General features: G+C 33.3%; 1 protein-coding gene and 1 long non-coding RNA gene across 2 annotated transcripts in view; one reads left to right on the top strand and one right to left on the bottom strand.

Annotated features, from left to right (window-relative positions):
• Window positions 1-23,327, bottom strand: part of LOC120415359 (pro-interleukin-16-like) — a 136,354-nt gene that overhangs the window by 106,628 nt on the left and 6,399 nt on the right. The window contains exon 2 of the mRNA XM_039576850.2: window positions 21,858-22,588. Within this exon, the coding sequence (XP_039432784.1) occupies window positions 21,858-21,882 (25 nt within the window). The 5' untranslated portion in view covers window positions 21,883-22,588. The remainder of the gene's footprint in view (window positions 1-21,857; window positions 22,589-23,327) is intronic.
• LOC120415361 (uncharacterized) lies at window positions 3,069-4,350 on the top strand. The gene is made up of 3 exons (XR_005605193.2): window positions 3,069-3,563; window positions 3,627-3,735; window positions 3,800-4,350. It is a non-coding gene; the product is annotated as an uncharacterized LOC120415361 (long non-coding RNA).

The raw sequence follows: 23,327 nt of genomic DNA, 5'->3' as shown, positions 1-23,327 counted from the left end.
AAATAAAAGTTTAAAAAAAAATAAGAAGCTGCTTTTTTCTGGTGTCATCTAGTATCCTTGGAAACGAACTTGATTTTCAATAACTGTGAATATAAGTTTTTTTTTAACTTTTATTTTTTAGAGGGTTAAAATGGATGAAAATAAACATATTTATGCATGTTTCTATTGTGAAATTGTCTCAGGAACACGAATATGATAAAATTATCACCGGAAAATTTGATCTAAGGGGTCCCCCGAGCAAAAATGTACAACCAAAAAATTCACTAAAAGTAAAAGTGTCTATTTAATATGTTAAACTGCATTACCCAAAGCGTTCTTAGTCTCAGATGGTAGTCCCAGATGTCCCCTACAAGCTGCAGGTCGAACCGAGTTGATATCTGGATGGAACACTTTTTTATTTGAGTTTGAAAATTATGCTATTTTTTCACTAAAATGCCAATAACTCCCTTCAGATTCAACCAATTGGGATGCTTCTCCCTGCATTTTGTTGCATTTTTTAAGCCCTTTCAGATGCATTTTGAATTTTAGAAATTAATTGAATTTTGCCTAAGTTACAGCCATTTTAAGATTTTTTACGTTTTTGAACCTTCAAACTTTGTGTCCCGATTTGCCCCACTTCCCGTTGACCTAGAGTGCTCATATTTTGGCCAGAAGCTAGTTTTATATGTACAAACAACCCCTGAAAATTTCAGGCAGATTGGTGAGGTCGATGCGAGATGGGTATGCTTTGCTCGTGGACTCGCTCTTAAGCATTTTTGGACCATTCAAATGTTGAGGACGATTTGAAAATTTTGAAAATATATTTAGGCAGTTGCAAATATTTTTTGAAGTTTATGTCCCTCGATTCTGACCAAAGTAGAGAGGGGGAAAGGGGGTGACATACATACTGAGTAGTTCTCTACGGAATCGGTCTTTTTTCTTTAATTTTAATTTTTGTATTTTTTAATCCGGCTGAAACTTTTTTGGTGCCTTCGGTATGCCCAAAGAAGCCATTTTGCAACATTAGTTTGTCCATATAATTTTCCATACAAATTTGGCAGCTGTTCATACAAAAATGATATGTGAAAATTCAAAAATCTGTATCTTTTGAAGGAATTTTTTGGTCGAGATGGTGTCTTCGACAAATTTGTAGGTATGGATATGGACTACACTGAAAAAAATGCTACACGGTAAAAAAAAATTGGTGATTTTTTATTTAACTTTTGGTCACTAAAACTTGATTTGCAAAAAACACTATTTTCAATTTTTTTTTATTTTTTGATATGTTTTAGAGGACATAAAATGCCAACTTTTCAGAAATTTCCAGAATGGGCAGAAAATCTTTGACCGTGTTATGATTTTTTGAATCAATACTGATTTTTTCAAAAAATCGAAATATCGGTCGCAAAAATTTTTCAACTTCATTTTTCGATGTAAAATCGAATTAACTTTTTTGAAAATTGTCGCAGTTGGGCGTTAAATTGAATGTTTGGCCCGTTTAAAATGTTAGTCTTGATTTTAAATTTTTGAAAATATTTTTTTTCGAAAAGATCGGAAAATTTCACGAATGTTTCATGTTTTAACATTGTAAATCGGACCTATAGTTGCTGAGATATCGACTTTAGAAAATGGTGGGTTGTTTGGGTGAGACTTAGAAAACATCAATTTTCCTGTTTTTTAGCCTTTGCATAGCAATATCTCAGCAACTATGGGTCGCATCAACAAAGTTCAATAAAGCAAAATATAGAGAATTTTCTCAGCTTTTCAAAAATATTTTTTTCAATAGTGGGCAAACAGGGGCACTAATTTTAAAAAATGAAAAACTGCGACTATTTTCAAAAAAGTTACCTAAAAATGGCTATAACTTGAAAACGGTGCACTTTATCAAAAATTCACTGAAGTACTTTTTGATTGCAAATTCGATTTTACATCGAAAAATGAAGTTGAAAAATTTTTGCGACCGATATTTCGATTTTTTGAAAAAATCGGTATTGATTCAAAAAATCATAACTCGGTCAAAGATTTTTTGCCCATTCTGGAAATTTCTGAAAAGTTGGCATTTTATGTCCTCTAAAACATATAAAAAAATAAAAAAAAATTAAAAATAGTGTTTTTTTTGCAAATCAAGTTTTAGTGACAAAAAGTTAAATAAAAAATCACCAAATTTTTTTTTACCGTGTATCATTTTTTTCAGTGTAGTCCATATCCATACCTACAACTTTATCGAAGACACCAACTCGATCACAAAATTCCTTCAAAAGATACAGATTTTTTAATTTTCACATATTATTTTTGTATGGACAGCTGCCAAATTTGTATGGAAAATTATATGGACAAACTAATGATGCAAAATGGCTTCTTTGGGCATACCGAAGGTACCAAAAAAGTTTCAGCCGGATTAAAAATACAAAAAAATTCGAATGACCGAAAACTCAGAGAATTGCTCTACTATTAAATTTTCCAGTTTTATGAAAAATATTGTGTTTACCCCCTGATTTTTCGAACCCATTTTTAAGAGCGGGGGGGTTTACATAAACTTTGAAAAATATTTGCAAAGGCCGAGTCATCGATAAATTCTACGTTATTGTATTTTTGACATTGAAAATCGAACTATCATTTGTTGATTTATCACCTTTTTCAAATTAGACGCTATTTTGGTTATCTCAGCAACTATTCATCAAATCGTCAAAGTATTTGAAGCAAATTTATAGGAAACTTTATGATATTTTCGAAAAAAAAAATCTCACTTGTTGTCAAGCTTGGTCATGATTTCGACACATAGAAAAGTCCTACTATTAAAAAAACAAATTTTATGGCTCAATTAATGGCATTTGAGGCATTTTTTGTCATCTAAAATATATCTAAAAATGAGAATTATGAAACAATTGTATTTTTGCGTAATTATTTGTTGTGTTAAAAGTTCAATAAAAAAACATTTTTTTTTAGTGCAATACCTACAACCCGATTTTAAGATACAGATTTTTTGATATTTCAATTGCCTTATGGATGGACGGCTGCTTAAATTATATGGAGACTTGTTAGACGAACTATTGAAACAATCAATATTCATCTTTCTTTGACCGTAGAAAAAGTACACACAAAGTATCATACAAATAAAAAAAACAAATCATTTGCTCATTCTTGAAAGATTAAATAATAGTCAGAATTCTCTGTAAAATCACAAAATCCGCAACAATTTTGCTGAAGGTTTGTAACCTATCGCTTGTACGTAGTACAATCTCTGGTCACAATGCTTCGCATCATCCTGTCAAACTGAACCGTAGGGACAAGTTAGGATATTGTAATCAACCATTACACTTAAACAACATACAAAACATGGTATCCCTATTCCTAAAACGGTTAGCACGACTCACATCTCTTTGAGCAATTTTCGAAATACGCAAGAACAAAGACTTAAAATTAATAAAAGGGACTTCGTCATTTTGAATCGTCCTCATTTGCCGCTATCGACCAGAGTCCGTTACACATACTCTGGTCAAACGAAGAAATTGTGAACGTTTTGTAATTTAAAGTGCTGTGAATATCTGTTATTTGTACCCAGCATTCCTGTAGCCGGCGAAATGGTAAAATTAGTTCTTGTATTTTATTGAGTCGTGTCTAATTAGTGTCTTAATTGTTAATTGTAGTGTCAGGGAGTTGGTCCCAACCCGCACCATCCAAACTAACCGTCAAGGACCGCGCTCTACGCTAAAAGTGGTCGTTTGGTTGGTGGTGCAAGGAGGTAACAAAAATGTGGTAAATATCCAAAATCAAAACTTTAAAGCTAGAACAAGTTATTAGAGATGAACTCCTTTCTCAGAACCTCCAAGTTGGCAGAGCGCGCCAACCCGAGAATCTGTTAGAGCGCAATGGCGGAGGCCATCCGGTGAGTTCATTGTTACCACTGTTACACAAAGCACAAGTACTAAAACAAGCCTTAAACACTGTACAGGGTTTTTTTTTATCAAAGACAAAGACACAAAACCAAAGACACCAAAACCGTTGCTGCGCCAGGCCTGGCCGGAGGAAGAACCTCCGACTTGACTCGACCACCGCGGGATACACTAGATCACACGAACACACACACACATGGTTAGGTTAGTTTTAAAACGACGAAAAATAATAAATTAGGACAATTAAACGCAATAAACATGACTTTTTCCATAACCCAAAGCGACGATCTTTTGTGATTCTTTTTGCCAGGACATTGCGATTAGCTGAATCGAACCAGGATTGTGAAAGGGTAGGTACAATTCTCCTTCCCCACGTCAAATGTGAGCAGTTGCAGATCTTTACATCTCTCTCTCATCTCCAAGAGTCTCAAGTTCTGGTTTTTATTTAATTTTTAATTAATGAACTAGTGGTGGTAATTGCCCCCTAAGTTCGTTATTACAGGTTTTCCCAATTTCTTTTCAATTCTAAAATTTCTGAGATTTGGCCGTCTTTTTAAAGGTTTAGATTAAAATTTGTAACAATTTATTTTTTTTAATCTATGAAATGAAGTAATTTTTGACAAAAAATTAAAATTTGCCAAATAAATCAAACAAGCTATTTTTTGACAAATTTGAACGTTGTTCAAAAACTCACAACAAAAAATAATAAAGAGTTGAAATTGAGATGTGTGTGTGTGTGTGTGGTAATAAGAAAGTTAAAAAATAATGCCTAATGGTTTGGCTATGACACTTTTCCTACGAATAAAACCAACTGAAATATTCATCTTTCTTTCCAGAATGAAGCTCTAATATTCATGAATAGTATAAATTCTTTTATCAAAGAGATCAAAGTGACAAGATACAAAAGTTTATTAAAATCAATTATGATACTGACTATTTTTTTAAATTTTGGTATCTGTGAATTATTATGAATAGCAGGGATGGAATAATCACAAACAAATCATTTTCTCTTGCGAGCTTTCTTCACCCGCGAATGCGAGAGGAGGCAAATCACGCAAAAGAAAACCCGAACCTGAACTTCTCCAAGAAAATCAATCTGTTGAAGATTTTTTGTGAATTTCCTTGTCAGCACCACTTAAAATTATTTATTTTGCTTTGTTTACAAACATTGTCCATCTACAAAAAGTGACAGGTAATTTTTCGACGTGTGACGTTACACTTGCAAGTGTAGTAGTGAAAAAGATGTTCCGCCGAATAATCAAGATGATGATTTTTTAAGATTCCTTTTACCGATCTTTCGTGCGCGAGAGAGGAGAGCCATGTTCCCTTCGGATTTTTCCTCTTGATGAACATCCAAAGATTTTCTTTTGATGTTGATTCTTCCGATTCTTCAATACTCCATATCCATTCATCATTGCTAAGACATGTACAAGTTAAAAAAAACACACGACCTTCAAACCGTGTGAAAATCGATTGCAAGTTAATTAATCACACCTGCAATCATCCCGCTCAGAAGTATCTCAGAGCAGTAAGACTCTGCTAAACCTATCTGTAGCCTATACCTCAATTGTCATCCCCCGATTGGCGAGCTTCATCAATTAGTCAAACCACCACCAGCGCACCACCAATTCAAGGTCCAGCAGCAATCGTTCTCCACGATCAATGGTCGATCAATTGAGCGCACTCAATTAAAGCACACGCTTCAATTACGACTCAGTACCGCACCGGCGATTTTCACCAGAGACACTTCACAACAACACAATTGTTGTTCCAAGTGCGAGCACATCGTGATGGGCAATTGTCCAGAACTTGCCACTCTTTGGGTCGTGATCTCTTAACAACAATACGTCACCTTCAGTGCTGGTTAATCATTTTAGCAATATTTTGATAATCATGTATAAAATGTGATTTTTTTTTCATTTTGTAACAATTAACGATTTTTGAAAGTTCTGTAGATTGGCGTGAACCTAAACATCAATCGAAAGGGCTGTTATTTGTTCAAACTGCATACCATCTTTCGGAATTCTTTGCTCGGTAAACGACCAGGTTCTGAAATTGAGGCGGCGATCGCGCCGTACCGATTTCCCGAAAGGTCATAAAACTTCCTCGCGCTCCAACGACCTATTCAAATTGCGCCTATTTAATGTCAAAATTCACTCCCTCTTGTGGCATAAATCACGTAGCTTCCACACCACGTGGTACCCGGTAAGGTTCTAAATTAAGTCTTTCAACTGACAGCGCTAACAAGCCGATTCTTAGGCCAGCGAATAATAGGTGGGATGTCGTAAAAAAGTACGCTAGATTTAACAACTTTGAAGTACAATTGTACCTGGCGGAGAACACGATTTTCGTGGCTTGAGATTTGGCGCGGCGTGCAGATCTGCGTGGTTTGATACCCGCGTAGACCCTTTAGATGTTGGTATCTTTCCCGGAATCTCCGACCTGGATCCAAAACAGTTCTACGAATTGTGACATCTTGGGCGGTGAGTTCGAGCCCACACGCTGCCAGAAGTTACGACCGTGAATGTAATGACATGTTTTGAGATGTTAAAGAACATTGTTTTGAAGATCTAGTCAGAATTCTACGACAGAGTTACGGATCACACCTTGCAAGGTGGATTACCACAATCTACAGCCCCCATCCGTTCATACAATTTTCCTTTCAAGGTTGTTCAAATCATGGCACGAAGAAAAAAAACTCACTCACTCAGATGCCCCGACACGACCCATGAATTCCTATAGCTCACCGGTCTTGATCGCCAAGCCGTGCCGTGGTCCGGTCATGCCCCGACAAGCGTGACGATTTAAGTGGATTTGATGCTCTTCTTCTACACCGTAGCCATGACTTAAGCGACGACCCTTTCTTCACCCGTGGAGGTCTCTCTGCTGACTGTGGAGTTGTCTCTGTCTCATAAGGGGAAGCTATTAACCCTTTGGATGAGGCCCGGAAATCCATAGCTTATGGCAGCGAAAGCACGAATCAGTCAAGTTGCGTGTTCAGTACCTGCGACTGGGCTTGGTAGCAGGTTCCACGGGTAGACGGGCAGACCATATGGAATTTTGTACTGAATATTAAGTAGGGAGTCGTCGTCGGATGAGGGACGGCTCTGCTACCGGGTTCCGTGGTCCGTGGCAAACAAAACTAGACAATATGGTAAATTGGGGCTAGATCGCGGTATCGTGGTGCACGCGTGTGTGTTCACCGCGGGAGGCTCCCTCGAGCAGCTCCAAGTTTCCGGTTCAGTGACTCCCGGTCTACACCGCGAAACCCCCCTAAAAACCGTGGAACGCTATTGTTTATGTCTATACGTATAGATTTAATCAATTTTAGCTGTCCAACCTGGTTCCCGCTTAATTATGTGCATAAAGTTGTCCAATTTCAAGTTCCATTGACCCCACACCCAGGAAGTCGCGATCTCCACGGGATGACCCATTTCGAAATTAGAACAAGCCCATTTCATAACTTTCGGCAATTAGTTTCGGATGCTCACCCTAATCGATTGATTGCTCGCAGTCAAATTTGAGCCACCCATCTGGAAGAGGCCCCGTTACCGAGCTCCGGAAACCGAACTTCCGCGCGACTGATTTGCAACTGTTCGTACAGATACCGTCAAATTTCACGCCGGCAACAGTTTGGACGCATGAGCACAATGAGTTAACTTTTTCCGGAAATCGAACCCGCTTTCCCCACCCCTCGTCAATCGAATTCGAAGGTGGCTATATCAAACATATTCTGAGCGGTCAATCGAATGAAGGAGCGCAGCTGAGGGAAAGGGGTAAAATGCAATTTCCTTCCCCTCATCGAAGAGTCGTCGAAGTCGAAGTCGTCATTGACCATTAGCGCGACGTTTAAGCCGGAACGAGCGCGTCGCGTGGCACACTTGCGTATGCTGAGGGCATGACCGTTGGAAGGGGTTAAGTTGGACTCGCGCAAGATATGTCAAGTCTTTGAAAAACTAATCTCGTTTCACAGAATCTACAGGGTAGGAAGGATGCGTGGACATACCGTACCACGTTAACATCAACAAATTTTGACACCGAAAAACTGTCAATTTTTGGGCACAAAATTCCAAATTAACAAACAACAACGGTTTTAGCCCAATACCGCCACAAAGGCAGAAAAGGAAAAGAAAGGTCTTAATCGACACTGACATTGGTCGGCATGCCAACAGCAACAAAAACAGCAAAACAACAAGTGTTTGTACATGTTCAACGCATCGATGCAAGTGGAGGAGATCTTGCAATTCCGGCGAGTTTGCAGCAAACCGGACGCGCTTTTACGTCGTTCGTCGCAACTGACCTTTTCATAGGAAGATACGCAACACTTTGTTGACTTCATTCTTTGTAGGCCTAATTTTTAAATTAATTTTAAAAAGAGCAGTTCTAGTACTTCGCATCATGAAAATATGTTTTTAAATATTTTTTTATTTTTTTATTTTGATGAAACTTTGTTCGTCAATTCCTAAGGTCCAAAAAATCCATTTTGTTTCATAAACTTTGAGAAGGGATTTTCTGATTGATATGGTTTCTTCTTCAATGTTTTATGGTTTGATTAGGACTATTCATGAAAAGTAGGTACACGGAGAAATCATCAATTTTTTAAATTAATTTTTCCCCCCAAATTCTCCCAAAAAATCTGAAAAACATTTTTGGATGTAAAATTAAATTTAAATTCAAAAAAATACATTTGTGCTTTTTTTATAAAATGCGCTGTTCCAGGCCATTTGAAGGATAAAATCAAGGTTGTTAATGATAGAAATATCGTCGATAATATTATCGTCTAACGATAACGATAGTGGTAATCAATCGTTATCATTATTCCGATAATTCTATCGGCGATAATTTTATCGACGATAACGAACGATAACTTATATTTAATATTTTTCTAAAATTGACTAAAACCAACCAAATTTGAATGAAATACTAAAATTTTCTCGAAAATACTCAAATTTTTTAAATTCGATGTATCATCAAATGATTCGAAATTTTGCATGTATTTTAACTGTTTAGAGTTTTTTTAAATGAAATGCTTGAATTTTCACAAAATGCCGTATTTTTTCGAAAATACTCAAATTGTTAAAATTCGCAATATTGGTATCAAACGATTCGAAATTTTGCATGCATTTCACTGTTTTAGAGTTTTTCGAATATAATACTCAATTTTTCACAAAATACGTATTTTCTCGAAAATATTCAAATTTTTATAATTCGCAATATGGGTATCAAACGATTCAAAATTTTGCTTGCATCTTCAATGTTTTAGAGTTTTTGAATGAAATACTTAAATTTTCATAAAATATCAAACTCAAACTTTCATGATTTGCAATATGTATTTTGTGAAAATTTGAGTTTTCATTCGAAAAACAGTAAAAATACATGCAAAATTTCGTTGCGTTATTGCAAATTATAATAATTTGAGTACATACTTTCAAAAAAATACGGTATTTTGTGATTTTTTTTATTAGTATTTATACTTTTAAACACACTTTATTATCAAAAAAATATTTACAAAGAATTGAAAATTCAACATGATTTGGTTGGTTTAAGTCAATTTTAGAACTATAATAAATATAAGTTATCGTCCGTTATCTTCGAAAAAATAATCGCCAATAGAATTAACGGAATAACGATAACGATAGATTATCGTAATCGACCCAACGATTGCTGAGATATTGCCTCAAAAAATTAAACATTGCGTAAAGAGAGTTTTCCTAAGTGCTATTCATCCGGCATTCAATTTTCAATCAATTATATCATGAAAATTGATCCGATTTCAATATTGAAAAGTGAAACTCGTGTGAAATTATCTCAACCTTAGAATACGATGCCAATTATGAAAAACACTGAAGAACTTTTTGATTTCAAATTCAATTATACAATCAAAAATGAATTTTGGATTCTTGAGGATATTTTTGATGCTTAAAAATATGGTAATTTTTTCCGTGTATCCTTTTTCGAATATGAAGTTCTAATAATAACCTATAACTTTGCGGAAGACACCAAAGCGAGCAGAAAATCCGTCCTACAAATTTTCGAATCATTGCATAAAACTTATCTATGAAAATGCCCTAAATGTGTATAGAGTAACCAATAATATAAAATTTATTTGGACCTAAGGAATCGATGGAAAAAGTTTCATCAATAATAACAAAAACAATGAAAACCCGTTTTGCGAAAACGTAAAGAATAAAATTGTTGAAAAATTAATATTTGATAGAAACATATGTTATAATATGAGATTGCATTTTAAAAGAATACTACTTCGCTATTATATTAAAATCAAAATTTTGAAAATGCAAAGCAGTAATTGTCTATGTTTTTAAATATTAAATTGATATAATTGATACTAGGAATGCACTTGACATTCATTTTGCTCCAATAACAGTAATTGGGCTAAGAAAGCATCACATCGACGAACAAACAACATCATCTGTGTCGGATTGTTGTTCGAAGCTACTGGAACTGGTGGAGGTCAATTGGCTAAACCTGGCCACATAATTTGGCGAATATAGATCAACCGGAAACAGGGCATCATTTTTCGAAAGAAGGTTAAATTTGTCAGTCCCTGAAAGTAAGGTTTAATTTAGAGCAGCTTAAATGCACATCTGCTCCATTAACATAAGGCAGCTCATTTTTTTTCGGTTAAAAAGGGGTTAAAATAGAGAAGCACACAAAAAAAAACAATAAAATATCGAACAACTTTTCCACGGTTGGTCAGCTACTTCTGCGTCGAAATTGATCAACCGTCTGCGCGCACTTGTTACCTTATTTTATTTTATTGTACTCTGCCGAGCAGATTAATGAAGTATGGTGGGGTAAATCCACCGACGCTGTGCCGGTGGATATCACTTTTTTTGCAAAGACTTTCCGCGAAACGACTCGTGTGAGGGGGATGTTTGCGTTTTTTAGATCATTGGAACATCGAGATGTGGTCAATTAATTGCTTCATTGCACATTTGTGTACTTTTGATGATTTTGTGAAATCGAAATTCAACCTCTTTTAAAAGTGGTTTTGTTCAAAGTAGTTTCAATAACATAACAATAATTAACGTTAACTCTAATCAAATCTGTCAATCAAACTTGAGATAAACCTACCAATTAGTCGTCTGAAGGTAACGGCAGCTCGCTGCCAGACGGCTAATTACGGCACACATCGTCAACAATTTCGTCTCCTCAACAGTTGCAATCATCACAGCATGAGAGTTCCATCGGAGATTTTCCCAGCAAAAAACACCTCTCCTCTTAGAATCCAACAGCATCGCAGCAGCATAACTCACCGTGAAGTTGGTGTTGCTCATGCTTTCACTGCATAAAATTAATATCAATTAGCGCGCATAAAAATGTTTACAATTGTGTTGAGCATTTTGCCTTCTTTTGAATTTCCCTCCCCGAACACGCTTACGATGCTTCTTTCTTACTATAATTTAAATAAAATCATCAACAAAGGGGTTCGAAAAAATGTTCAACTTGCAACAATGGCAATGGTTCTGACTTGTCCATTACTTGTGTGTGAAAAGCGAAATAAAACGAAAACACTTGGAACAGAGAAATGAAAAGAAAAAAAAATCAAGAGATGCAATCACAAAGCGAGCACCAAACATTAGAAGTCATGTTTAAATTGTCTCCCAACCCGCTTCTGCAACCCACCCTGAGCGCCCATCAGACAGAAGAAATGCATCTTTCTTCTACCCAACAGCATAATGTGCATCGTCGCATGCAACGTTAAATGTTTGCTTCTTCTTCGCAGTCGACGATCCGATCGGCAAGTGCACTCGGAGGGTTGACTCTGGAAGATGAATAGGGTTGGGTTTAGGGTTTCTTGGAGTGGAATTTGAATTAATGCTACAAACGAGAATCTTTTCTAAGTTTGGAATTTCCATGCAATTTTTTCAAAGCAACGTATTTATTTAATCATAATATGAAAAGAAATAATATAGGGAGGCATTTGAGGGTTAGTATTTGATTTAATTCTTAGAATTTTGCATTTTTTGGACAATTTCCTATAAAATTCAATCAGAAAAAAATAATTTAGTCTAAAAGTTGCAAAGTTACCAGTCGAAGAAAAAAAATGTTTTTCAGAAAATCGTAAAAAAGGGGACGGTGCCAAAAATAGAGTGATGGTCCAATCGGTATCAAACCAGGGATTTCTGTTTCCTCCAACTTTAGTCCAAATCGGTTATGGTCGAGTCCAAAAGTGTACTCAGTTGACATGAAATGACTCTTATTAAAGTCGAGAAATCTGGAAAAGGCGGGATTCTTCTAAAATTAGCAAAATATCTGGAAAAAGTCTGGAATTGTAATTATTTATCAAAAAAAAAATGGGGAAAGTCGAGAATCCAAAGCATACTTGCAGAATAATATTTTCTAATAATTGAATAGTTTTGTAATATTTTGTACAATTTTTAACTCAATTGTATTCGTTTTGTGTTGAACACATGACATAACATTTAGGGCTCCTTTCACTATCTTAAATTATTTTGAATTAAAAAGGTTCTAAAACGCCAATATCGAATAGCACCAGATCTTAATTTGAACGATTTTGACCAACCTAAAGTTATTATTCTGTTTCTTTTTGTCGTATTGCATAACTTTTTATAGTAAATACTTTTAAAAAATAACTTAATGCATAAAGTCATCGCTGGTATTAGAAAAAAAAATTATTCCCGTTTTATTTAACTCAATATTAGGCTGGTACAAATATTTTTGAAAGTTTTTGTCACCCCCCCTTCAAAATTGTCCCGAAAAATCAGGGGGCAAAAAAAATATTTTTACAATAAACTTCAAAATTTCAATGAAAATTCAAGTGCAACCAGCTGAAATCAAATTAAAATACATTCTCCTGCGTTTAAAATCATTTTTAGCATGTTTGGGTTTATTAAAAAATCTTAAAATTTTTTGAAAATTTTCGATGCAAAATCTTTTTTTTCGATACAATTTTTGTTTTTGTCAGATCTTAGATTTTGTGGAAACTAATGATTGCAAAACAACTGAACTAGTGTAAAATGCATTTTAAAACACTTTTTTCATTTAAATGTGAATATTATGGCTTGTTATTTGAATTTTTATATTTTTTTATTTATTTGCCCCCCCCCCCTTGACCTCAGCCAGGGTCGAGGGACAAAAACTTTTATAAATATTTGCATCGGCCTTATAGTAAATTAAATAAAGGTTAACTACCAACATCGAAAAACATAACTTTCAAACGAAATCCGTGGTAAATGAGAAACATCGAATAACTTTTCATTTTTCAAAACAAGAAAATAAATTGTAAAAATGACAAAACATGTCCAAAAATTTGGAATGGAAGCCTTAACAAATTTTAAAAAAGAATTTGTTTTTTATATTAACTTTTGCATTACAAGAGAGTTAAAGCATGAATTCTCACTGAGTTTTGTATTGATATTGAATTGAAAACATTAAAATACCAAAAACATGACAAATCACCACTGATATTAAATATACAATTCTTCAAAAGTAAAATTTGCAAATTGCCAGATGCTTGGATTATTTATTTTTTGAAAAAAAAAAGATGAGTTTGTCACCATGTTTAAGCGCGTCTTAACTTTTTTACATTTTATTATTAATAAGTTAATTATTTTAGTAATTTATTTATTTTTTTATTCGGAGGTATTTTTTGTAAATATGTTTTTAAGTTTCCATTTTTCATAAAGTTTTCAGTGCCATTATTTTTAGAAATGTTGTTCATTCGGTAATATTAACTTTTTTCTACACATTTTGTTATTTGCAAACATTCTTTGAGTAAGGAATGACTGTTTTTTGAAGTTCTGGAAAAGTCGGGAAAATGTCAGAAATTCAAAAATGGGTAAGGCGTCATCCATAAAGTACGTCACGCTCTAGGGGGGGAGGGGGGGTTGTTGCAAGCGTGACAAAGTGTTACAAGGGGGAGAGGGGGGTCCGTTAGACCGTGACGTCACGCTAGAATATTTCCTGAATACTGAAAATTCAGTCAAAGAATATATCTAAAAAAAGTTATTATTAGATAAAATTTACTCATAAATCAAACACGACACAAGGCTTTGAGAAACTGAGTTTCCGATGATAGATTTAATATGCTTAAATTATTATATTTTCAAAAAAAAAACTGTTGATGGTGGTTTCTATCACAACAACATTCAAAAAAAAAAAATTAAAATCTAAACACAACCTGTAAAAATTAAAAACTTTCTCGATTGAACTCTGAATTTATAAATAATCCTATTTATAAATCATGTAATAATTATTCAAAAATCAATAAGAAGGGGGGAGGGGGTTCAACAGAATGTGACGTACTTTTCGAAGGGGGGTTGGAGCCAGCGTGACAAAGTGTGACATAGGGGGGAGGGGGGGTTAATTTTGGCCGATTTTAGCGTGACATACTTTATGGATGACGCCTAATCAGGAAGCAATACACTCAATCAGAAAACTGCAAAATTTCAATGGAAACAGAAGACTGATCCACTTAAACATTTCAAAATTAATTTTCCAAAGTTGATAATTATATTTAGTATGTTTGAGATAGCTTGAATTTTTTTTTTTTGTAAAATTCCGCCGCAAAGCAAAAAGTTTGTTTTTATAGTGTACATAAATCACTTTCTTCTATTAAAATTAAAAAAAAAACATGGCCTGTTATACTTTTTTATGCATCTTGTTCAATTTTTTTAAAGGCTTCAAAGTGTTTAATGTTTTACTATGTATTGTAAAGAATGCGTTTTCAATGAAAATTAAAAATGTAATAAGACAATATTTATTAATTTTATTTTAAATAGTTTGTTTATTATATTATCTGTAGTTGAATACTCTCAACATTTGAATGCAAAAAGTGTTTTAAAATGCATTTTACACTAGTTAAGTTGTTTTGCAATTATTAGTATTCAAAAAATTTAAGGTTTGACGAAAACAAAAATTTCAGCGAAAAAAAAACTTTTTGCGATACTAAAGTTCGATAATTTTCAAAAATTCAAAAGATTTTTAATTTATCCGTCATTTCAAACATGCTAAAAATGATTCTGAACGCAAGGGAATGCATTTTAAATTGATTTCAGCTGATAGCACTGAAATTTCCAAAGACATTTTGAAGTTTTTTGAAAAAAAAAATTTTTTTTTTGCCCCCTAATTTTTCGGGCCAACTTTTGATGGGGAAGAGGGGGGGGGGGGAATTTAAATAAAATTTGTACCAGCCTTATTATATTTTGATGATTTAATTTTTTTTCAAAACGACTTTATAGGAACTCGTGTGTTAAATAAATACGAGTGTTAACAGTTGGTATTGTTCCTTTACATCAGGGGTGCCTATCCTTTTGGCCCTGCGGGCCAGATCAGGTTTTTTTAAGCAGTGGCAGGCCGGAACTAATGCTTAATAAAAATTTAAAATGGAAAAAATATAATTTTTTAAGTTATTCTTATAATTTCTTTATGTAATTGAAGTTTATCTTTAAAATATTTTTTTTGCTAATTTCTTGACTGATTTTGCGAAATATTGAATATTTGAAATCTCTTGTTGTCGATATTGAAAGGACCGTCGAGAGTGGGAGTTATCAAATTATAGAACGAAAAATCAAAGCAAGCTATTTGAAGGGACTGAAAATTTTATTGACAGCTGGAGCAATATTAATATCTAGAAGATCTACAGCCAGAGAGTCGACTGTATCTGTATAAATAATTTACTCGTATTAGCTTTTTCTTTACAATTTTTTTTCTTAAAACTAGATTATTTTTTGCTTACTAATTTATTCAAAAATCAATCAATTTGAATAAAGTGTCTCAAAACAGAAAAAAAATGAAATTTAAAGTTTCCATTAATCGTACATTTTACAATTTTAAAAAATTGATAACTATAGTTTCTCGTCACAGTTTTCAGTTAAATTATTGATTCTGGAAACATCAATGCAGAAATGATAAAAATTAAATTCACACATAAAGAATATTTCAATTTGAAACAAAAACATTGCTGAAGCAAAAACAGCTAGATGTTCTCAATTTAACTTTTGTTAAAATGTGTAAAAATTGATCGCAAGGTTATTTTTCAAATCTAGACTTTAAATTTATTTTTCGAATATTTCAGTAACAGCTTTAAGGGCCAGTAATTGAACTATTTTGAAATGCCGTCGCGGGCCGGATGTTGGGCAAGCCTGCTTTACATCGATAAAAATAGTTTTTGGTATTTATAAATGAATGAGAATGTGACTCGGTTTGTCCCAGGATGGATTTTGCTTTTAAGCAATAATCTATCATTATTTGAATTTTACGACGCTTTTGATGCTGTTAAAATAAGTTGTTCAAGTTTTATTTTGTTTACAGTTTTCAGGAATTCAATTCAATATTTGTGATGGAAAAAATGATAATCACTATTTAAAATGATCCAAAATCCTAAGAACAAAATAAAATGTGTTTAATTGATAAAATATTGTGAATTTGTTAATTTAGCTCAAGAGATAAAATTTGTTAAAATCATTCAGAAGTTGGTCACAGTGCTAATGACTCCATCCTTCCAAATGTGCAACAACCCTATTCCAGATCACCATTTAAGATGCGCGCGCAGCACATTAGAAGAGCAAACTCCGCCAAGAAGACAAGACCCGATTGTTTAATTGCTTCTGCACGCGATTGTGTGCGGCTGGTTTGGGGGGTCTCTCTCGGCAGCTTCTGGGTTCTTTTGCTGGGAAAATGAAGCTTATTGTTTTGGAGCACAGTTTAAGATGATTCCACTTTGATACGGGAGAGACCACACCACATAGTACGTTTTCAATAGGGAGGGCCCACATGTGCAATTTGTGGGTGATGTGCACCAACGCACAGTGGGCGGAAACCCACCTCTAATCCCATTAAATTGAAGCCGCTGTTTTTTTCTTCTGAAAAATAGTTTTTCTTATGTAAAAAAATCTCAGGAATCGATTGCCGCATAGCAAACCCACCGGAAATGACGGGAAAGGGTCCATTTTGCCCCATTTGTCCTAAAAATTGGAATTTTCTTGATTTTCACTCTACAAGTTAACCATATTAACATTTATAGGATTATAGACATATTTTGACGTAAAATTAGCAGGAGAATCGAATGGTGACATTGTCGAACCATTTGGAGTAACCCATTTTGCCCTATGGGCCCTTTTTGGCGAATTTAGGTAGTTTTACTCCTGTTTATAGCATTTATCGTAGGAATTTCGTAAAATTATTTCTACTATGCGTGCAAAATCGGCAGAAGAATCAAATAATGCTTATTTAGGATCATTCATAATAACCCGTTTTACCCCATGGGCCATTTTTTCCAATTTTCCCTAATTAAATTTATTTATTAGTGTTTTGCGTATAATTTTAATAAACTAATCACTTTTATTTGTACAAAATGACCATGAGAACTGAAAGACACTGTTTTGGAATTATTTGAAACTTCCTATTTTACCCCATGCCCCCTTTTCAAAATATCTCAAATTATTTGAATTGTTTTTCGAACAATTTGCAAAATATGGTGATAGATTAATTACTTTGTAACGCGTAAGATGACCAAGTGAATTAAATATTTATATTTTGGAATTGTTTGAAATAGCCCATTTTACCCTAATAGTTCTCTCATCATGCTTAGGCAATTTAGTTATCTTTAGAAGCGATTTGCGTACAATACTTATTGAATAATGACAATTATCTGTATCATTTTATACCTGCCCTGTTGTTTTGCAATCATAGTTTTCAAAATCTCTATGTATTGACGATTTTTTTTTAATCGATACCAAACATGCTGAATATGATGTAAACTGCAGGAAAGTCGAATAGACTTCTATTTTCGGTAAAATTTTGATGATTTCGAAATAAATTAATGATTAATGGATTTTATAATGATAACGATAATGTCAATGTTAAATTTAAAATATGTTTAGAAATTAAAATATTTTTTAAATTCTCTTTCATCTCCATATCAGTAATTACCACCACCTGAATCAAATCAGGACTACAGCCTGATTAGGGAGAATAGATTTTACAGCATATAATTTGAAATTACAGAACTTATTTTGATGTTAAGTTTCTGTCTTATCGGAAAGCAATAATGAAATACTCACCTTTTAATGTATATAAAATTACAAAGAAAATATTTTTAAAGAAGGCACTTCAGATCAGAACAATAAAATTTTAAGAATTTTCTTCAATAAGCCAAATTAATATGCCCAATTAAAAATTATTTGCAAAAAAAGTTTATGAGAGATTTGCTTTGTCATGTTTGACCTCTCCTCACTTTCGCAAATTAGAAAAGTCCATTAGCAAAAATTATTCCATATCTGGTATAAATTTTCAGCCCAAAATTTCCTAACTTAATTAATTTTAAATATATTATTATTTTTTTTAATATTGGTTTCTCAAGCAGTCAAATCCGTATACCGGTTTATAAAAGGCATTATTTTCTTGTGCTTCAAAAAAAATAAATTCATAAATATTTCCCTATAAGACAACTGAAATAATTAAATGCAAAATAATACGAAACAATTACTGACAAGTTTTTGGAAATCAGTATTTGATTAATTCTTGTATTCCTGCATTATTATTTAAAGGCAGATGAGCAGATAATATGTTTATCAACATTTTATTTATTCACTTAATTTTAAACGAAATTATTTTCAAATATAATTAAACCATTTCCGGCTTGTTGTTACATGTTAACTTTGCTAATGATTTTCGTTCATCTCAGAGAACCATTTTGCATAATAAATTTGTCCATATAAATCTTCATAGCTGTTTGAAGTAATCTTTACAAAAAATGTTTCTTGATACTTCGGCAAAGTTGCAGGTAAAGATGAGAAGACATCAGGAAACAATAATTTTGTTATGACTAAATAGTAACCAACAGTGGCAACACTTTCACATGAATATATATGGAAATGAACTAATGAATAAAGATTAACGTATAAAAATGATAGAAACCTGAAAAATAATACAACAAAACTATGTATTGGATTTTTGTCAACAAGAAGAAAGAATGAAAATTATAATCAGAAAAGAAAGCAAAAACAATTGTTTTAAATACATAAAATCTTATTGGTTGTTTAAAAAAAAGAATATGCTTTTAAAGTAATTTACTCTAAATGTGTTATTCTTTAAGCGTTTATTGTAAAAATTTCTTTATAATTTTTTCTATTTATTTTTAAAAATTTAAGTGAAAAAAATAATCATTCTAAAATAATTATTTAGCCTGATATTTGATCCTTTTTATCAAGCAATTTTATCAGAATCAAAACTCTGTTCCGCAAGGTAGCATAGTAGAAATGTTAAACATAATATAATTCTTCCAAAATATTAAAAAGAAGAACAAATCATATTAAAAATGGAATTTTGTAAACAATTTTGAATACATATATATATATATACTCCAATAAAAAAAAACGAGGAAAAAATATAACTAAAAAAGAAATTTATGTTTAAAAATAAACATTAAATATTTTATTTTGAAAAAATATTGTGAAATCTTTTACGAACAATTTTAAGTATATTTCATCAATTCGAACTATAACATTTAATTTAACTTTAATTTAAATAAAAGTCAAAAATCTAATTATTTCTTTATTTCGATTGATTATTTTGTAAAATCAAACAGCTTGATTATTTGATTCTAAAACCTCATACATATTTTCCTTCGATATTGACACATAGAGTATACCTGTACAAGGATTTGCAAATTCTTGAAAATCCATCAATTAGTAACATGATTTCTGTTGAAAAGAAAGTCCTATGATTTATCAATCATTTCTTCGAAAAAAAAAGTAGAATCAAATAAAACCATTAAAAATAACATTGCATTATCTATTTATATGGTTAAATTATGTTTTTCTCAGTTTGAAATAATTAAATTTCACTGAAAATCTTTTGAATATACACCTTAGTTTTTCGATGAAATTAAGGTTCTATTAATTCAAAGAAAACCAAATATTTTTTTTTCACTTAAAATTGTATCGATTGAATTACTGTGATCGCTATAATACATATATTTTTAAAGATTGATAAATAGATCGCTTGAGTTGATCCACTAAGGTTATGAAGATCAATTAATCAAGTTTTCATTCCATCACATCTTAATTTTATGTTTAAAAGAAGTTAATGAATAAGGATTTTTGTATTTATTAATTTTTCAACAAGATCAATCAGTTACAAACTGTTTATTCTGGTCAGGCTGTAGATGTTTACATTGGGAACGAGCAGGATGCACTGATCATTTACAGTTCAAAGTAATCTCAAAATTCCTTTGTTCAGTTCTTCTGTTCATAAAACACAGATAATTGTCATTATTCAATAAGTATTGTACGCAAATAGCTTCTAAAGAGAACTAAATTGTCTAAGCATGATGAGAAAACTATTAGGGTAAAATGGGCTATTTCAAACAATTTCAAAATATAAATATTTAATTCACTTGGTCACCTTACGCATTACTAAGTAATTAATCTATCACCATATTTTGCAAATTGTTCGAAAAACAGTTCAAATTATATGAGATATTTTGAAAAGGGGGCATGGGGTAAAATAGGAAGTTTCAAATAATTCCAAAACAGTGTCTTTCAGTCCTCATGGTCATTTTGTACAAATAACAGTGATTAGTTTATTAAAATTATACGCAAAACACTAATAAATAAATTTAATTAGGGAAAATTGGAAAAAATGGCCCATGGGGTAAAACGGGTTATTATGAATGATCCTAAATAAGCATTATTTGATTCTTCTGCCGATTTTGCACGTATAGTAGAAATAATTTTACGAAATTCCTACGCTAAATGCTATAAAAAGGAGTAAAACTACCTAAATTCGCCAAAAAGGGCCCATAGGGCAAAAAGGGTTACTTCAAATGGTTCGACAATGTCACCATTCGATTCTCCTGCTAATTTTACATCAAAATATGTATATAGATATCCTATAAATGTTAATATGGTTAACTTGTAGAGTGAAAATCAAGAAAATTCCAATTTTTAGGACAAATGGGGCAAAATGGACCCTTTCCCGTCATTTCCGGTGGGTTTGCTATGCGGCAATCGATTCCTGAGATTTTTTTACATAAGAAAAACTATTTTTCAGAAGAAAAAAACAGCGGCTTCAATTTAATGGGATTAGAGGTGGGTTTCCGCCCACTGTGCAACGGTTAAGGTTGGGCTTCTTGGGGGAGGCGACCTAGACGTGTCTGATGGTTTAATTGAAATGCTTAGCGTGAAATTGATGGTGCTAATGAAGATTGTGCCGCGAGTAAACTGTAACTTTGCGTGCAAAGTGAGAATTTAGACAATGTTGGTTAAACTGATGAAGAAGGTGTTAATTCCTAATGAGAGACACGCTGAGTTGCACGATGCACCGCAATGCTAATTGTTTTGACATCCTTGGTCTGGATTGCGAAAGAAGTTGATCGTAACTGCTTCGTTAGAATCTCACAGCATTGTTTGGCGTACAAGGGAAAACACTAACACTCGAAAATCTACTTGAGAGCCACCACTAGAAGAAACACATGGCCGGCGCGGTACTCAAAAGTCGAATTGTGCAAACCACTCAACTTCCTTCCCATTTCATATCTCAAGTTCGATCTTTCTTCCCATTCCACTCAACTCCCCTAAGTTTTTTTCTCGAGCTGTGTTTTTTTTTTGCTTTCTTGAAAACCGTCACCGACAAAAGCAAATAAATTTCATGTTTACGCTTTACGACCCAATAAACTGTCAACGCAGATGACGAATTCCAACCATTCATCCAGAGATTCGGATGCAGAGGGGAAATGCTTCGACCTTCACTCCCGTTAGGATATCGGGAAAAAATCTGCTTTTAAACTCTCTTTTTATAATCTGTTAAAATCAAACTTTTTAAAAAAGATTGACAAAAAACTTTTTTTTTTATTTTAAGAAATATTTACAAAGCTTTACAGATAACAATATAATAAAATTTTAAAACCGTTTTCGTAGAGAACTAATTCCCCAGAGATATACACAGCTTCTCCAGCTGTTAAAACGCTTTGCTTACACACGGTTGTCAATAACTCACCTAAATCGCTATCGCACAGCACCATTTTGACGACTCAGCTCTCGGCTCGGCTCAGACTTGGATTTGAGGGTTACACGATGAAGATTACCAATATCTGTGTTTTGCGCGTTTGACGACGCTGCTCAATTAAGAGTTTACTAATTGAAATTTTTGCTCAATAACAAAATCAAACCGCTAGAGCATTCACTTCCGATTGAATAATTAATCGACGGAACGTCGGCAGATGTCGGTTGTCTTCTCGAGTTATGCAGAGTTACACAAAACTATTTCAACCGCACAAAACTAAATGGCTTCTGGAGGTTGGTCTCCTATCCCAAGTTAGACACACTCTCGATTGAATTACAATTCCGTGAGGGTAATTTATGGTTAAGTAATAGGCCACTTCACTTTTGCCACCATACACGTGCCCCCCGGGGGGAAACCAGGCTCTTGAGCGCTCTCTCAAGTGAAACTGCCCGCAGTCGATTCTGGTTCGGCACACTCAACGAAGCCGAGCACGGTCCATATGGTCCCAGGCATAGAAGATCGATCAGCAGCCACCCACCAAACAGTACCGGGCGCACTTTTTCACAAAACAGTTATAAGCCAATCAAGTGTAGCTAATAACCCAGGTAGGCCTCTATTACAGTTGGTTGGTACCCAGCACACTGGTTGTAGAGTTAATAAGCGGTATCAAGCGCAACAAGCACTACTCGAAATGACAATCAGATGTTTTGACTGAACTGGAATGTCTGAAATAAAAAGAAATAAAAGAAAACATAAGTAAATGAACGAAAAACGAACAGAACTTTCGAAACATAAAAGAATACAGATTGCATGCAGTTATACATACAAAATAAAATACAAAAGTTATAACAACATAAATGTTACAAAATAATGCTTGAAGTTAAAAAAATAAAAATTGATCTCAAAAAGTTTAAAATCTGTCAATACATATCCAAAAATTGCAGTTGTTCAATTCTCTACCAAAAGCAGAAATAGATGTTATTTGTATTTTTTGATTTGGCTCTAACTTTGTGGGGGCCTTCCCTATAATCAAAGAAGCTATTTTGTGTCATTGGTTCACCCATACAAGTCTCCATACAATTTTGGCAGCTGTCCATACAAAAATGGCACGTATATATTCAAACATTTTTAACTTTTGAGTGAATTTTCTGATCAATCAATGAAACATTCGTGAAATTTTCTGATCCTTTCGAATGAAAATAAAAAAAATTAATTCAAGATTATCATTTTAAACGGGCGTAATATTCAATGTTTAACACTTTTAAAATGTTAGTCTTGATTTATTTTTTTTAATATTTTTTTCGAAAAGATCCGAAAACACGAATGTTTCATGTTTAAACATTGAAAATCGGACCATTAGTTGCGGAGATATCGACATTAGAAAATGGTGGGTTGTTTAGGTGAGACTTAGAAAACTTCAATTTTCATGTTTGTTTATCTTCAAGTCGCTGTATCTCAGCAACC

This window comes from Culex pipiens, chromosome 2 (genome assembly GCF_016801865.2).
Source record: "Culex pipiens pallens isolate TS chromosome 2, TS_CPP_V2, whole genome shotgun sequence".
Lineage (NCBI taxonomy): Eukaryota > Metazoa > Arthropoda > Insecta > Diptera > Culicidae > Culex > Culex pipiens.
The sequence above is the reverse complement of the archived record's forward strand: the minus strand, read 5'-3'. Positions and strand labels throughout refer to the sequence as shown.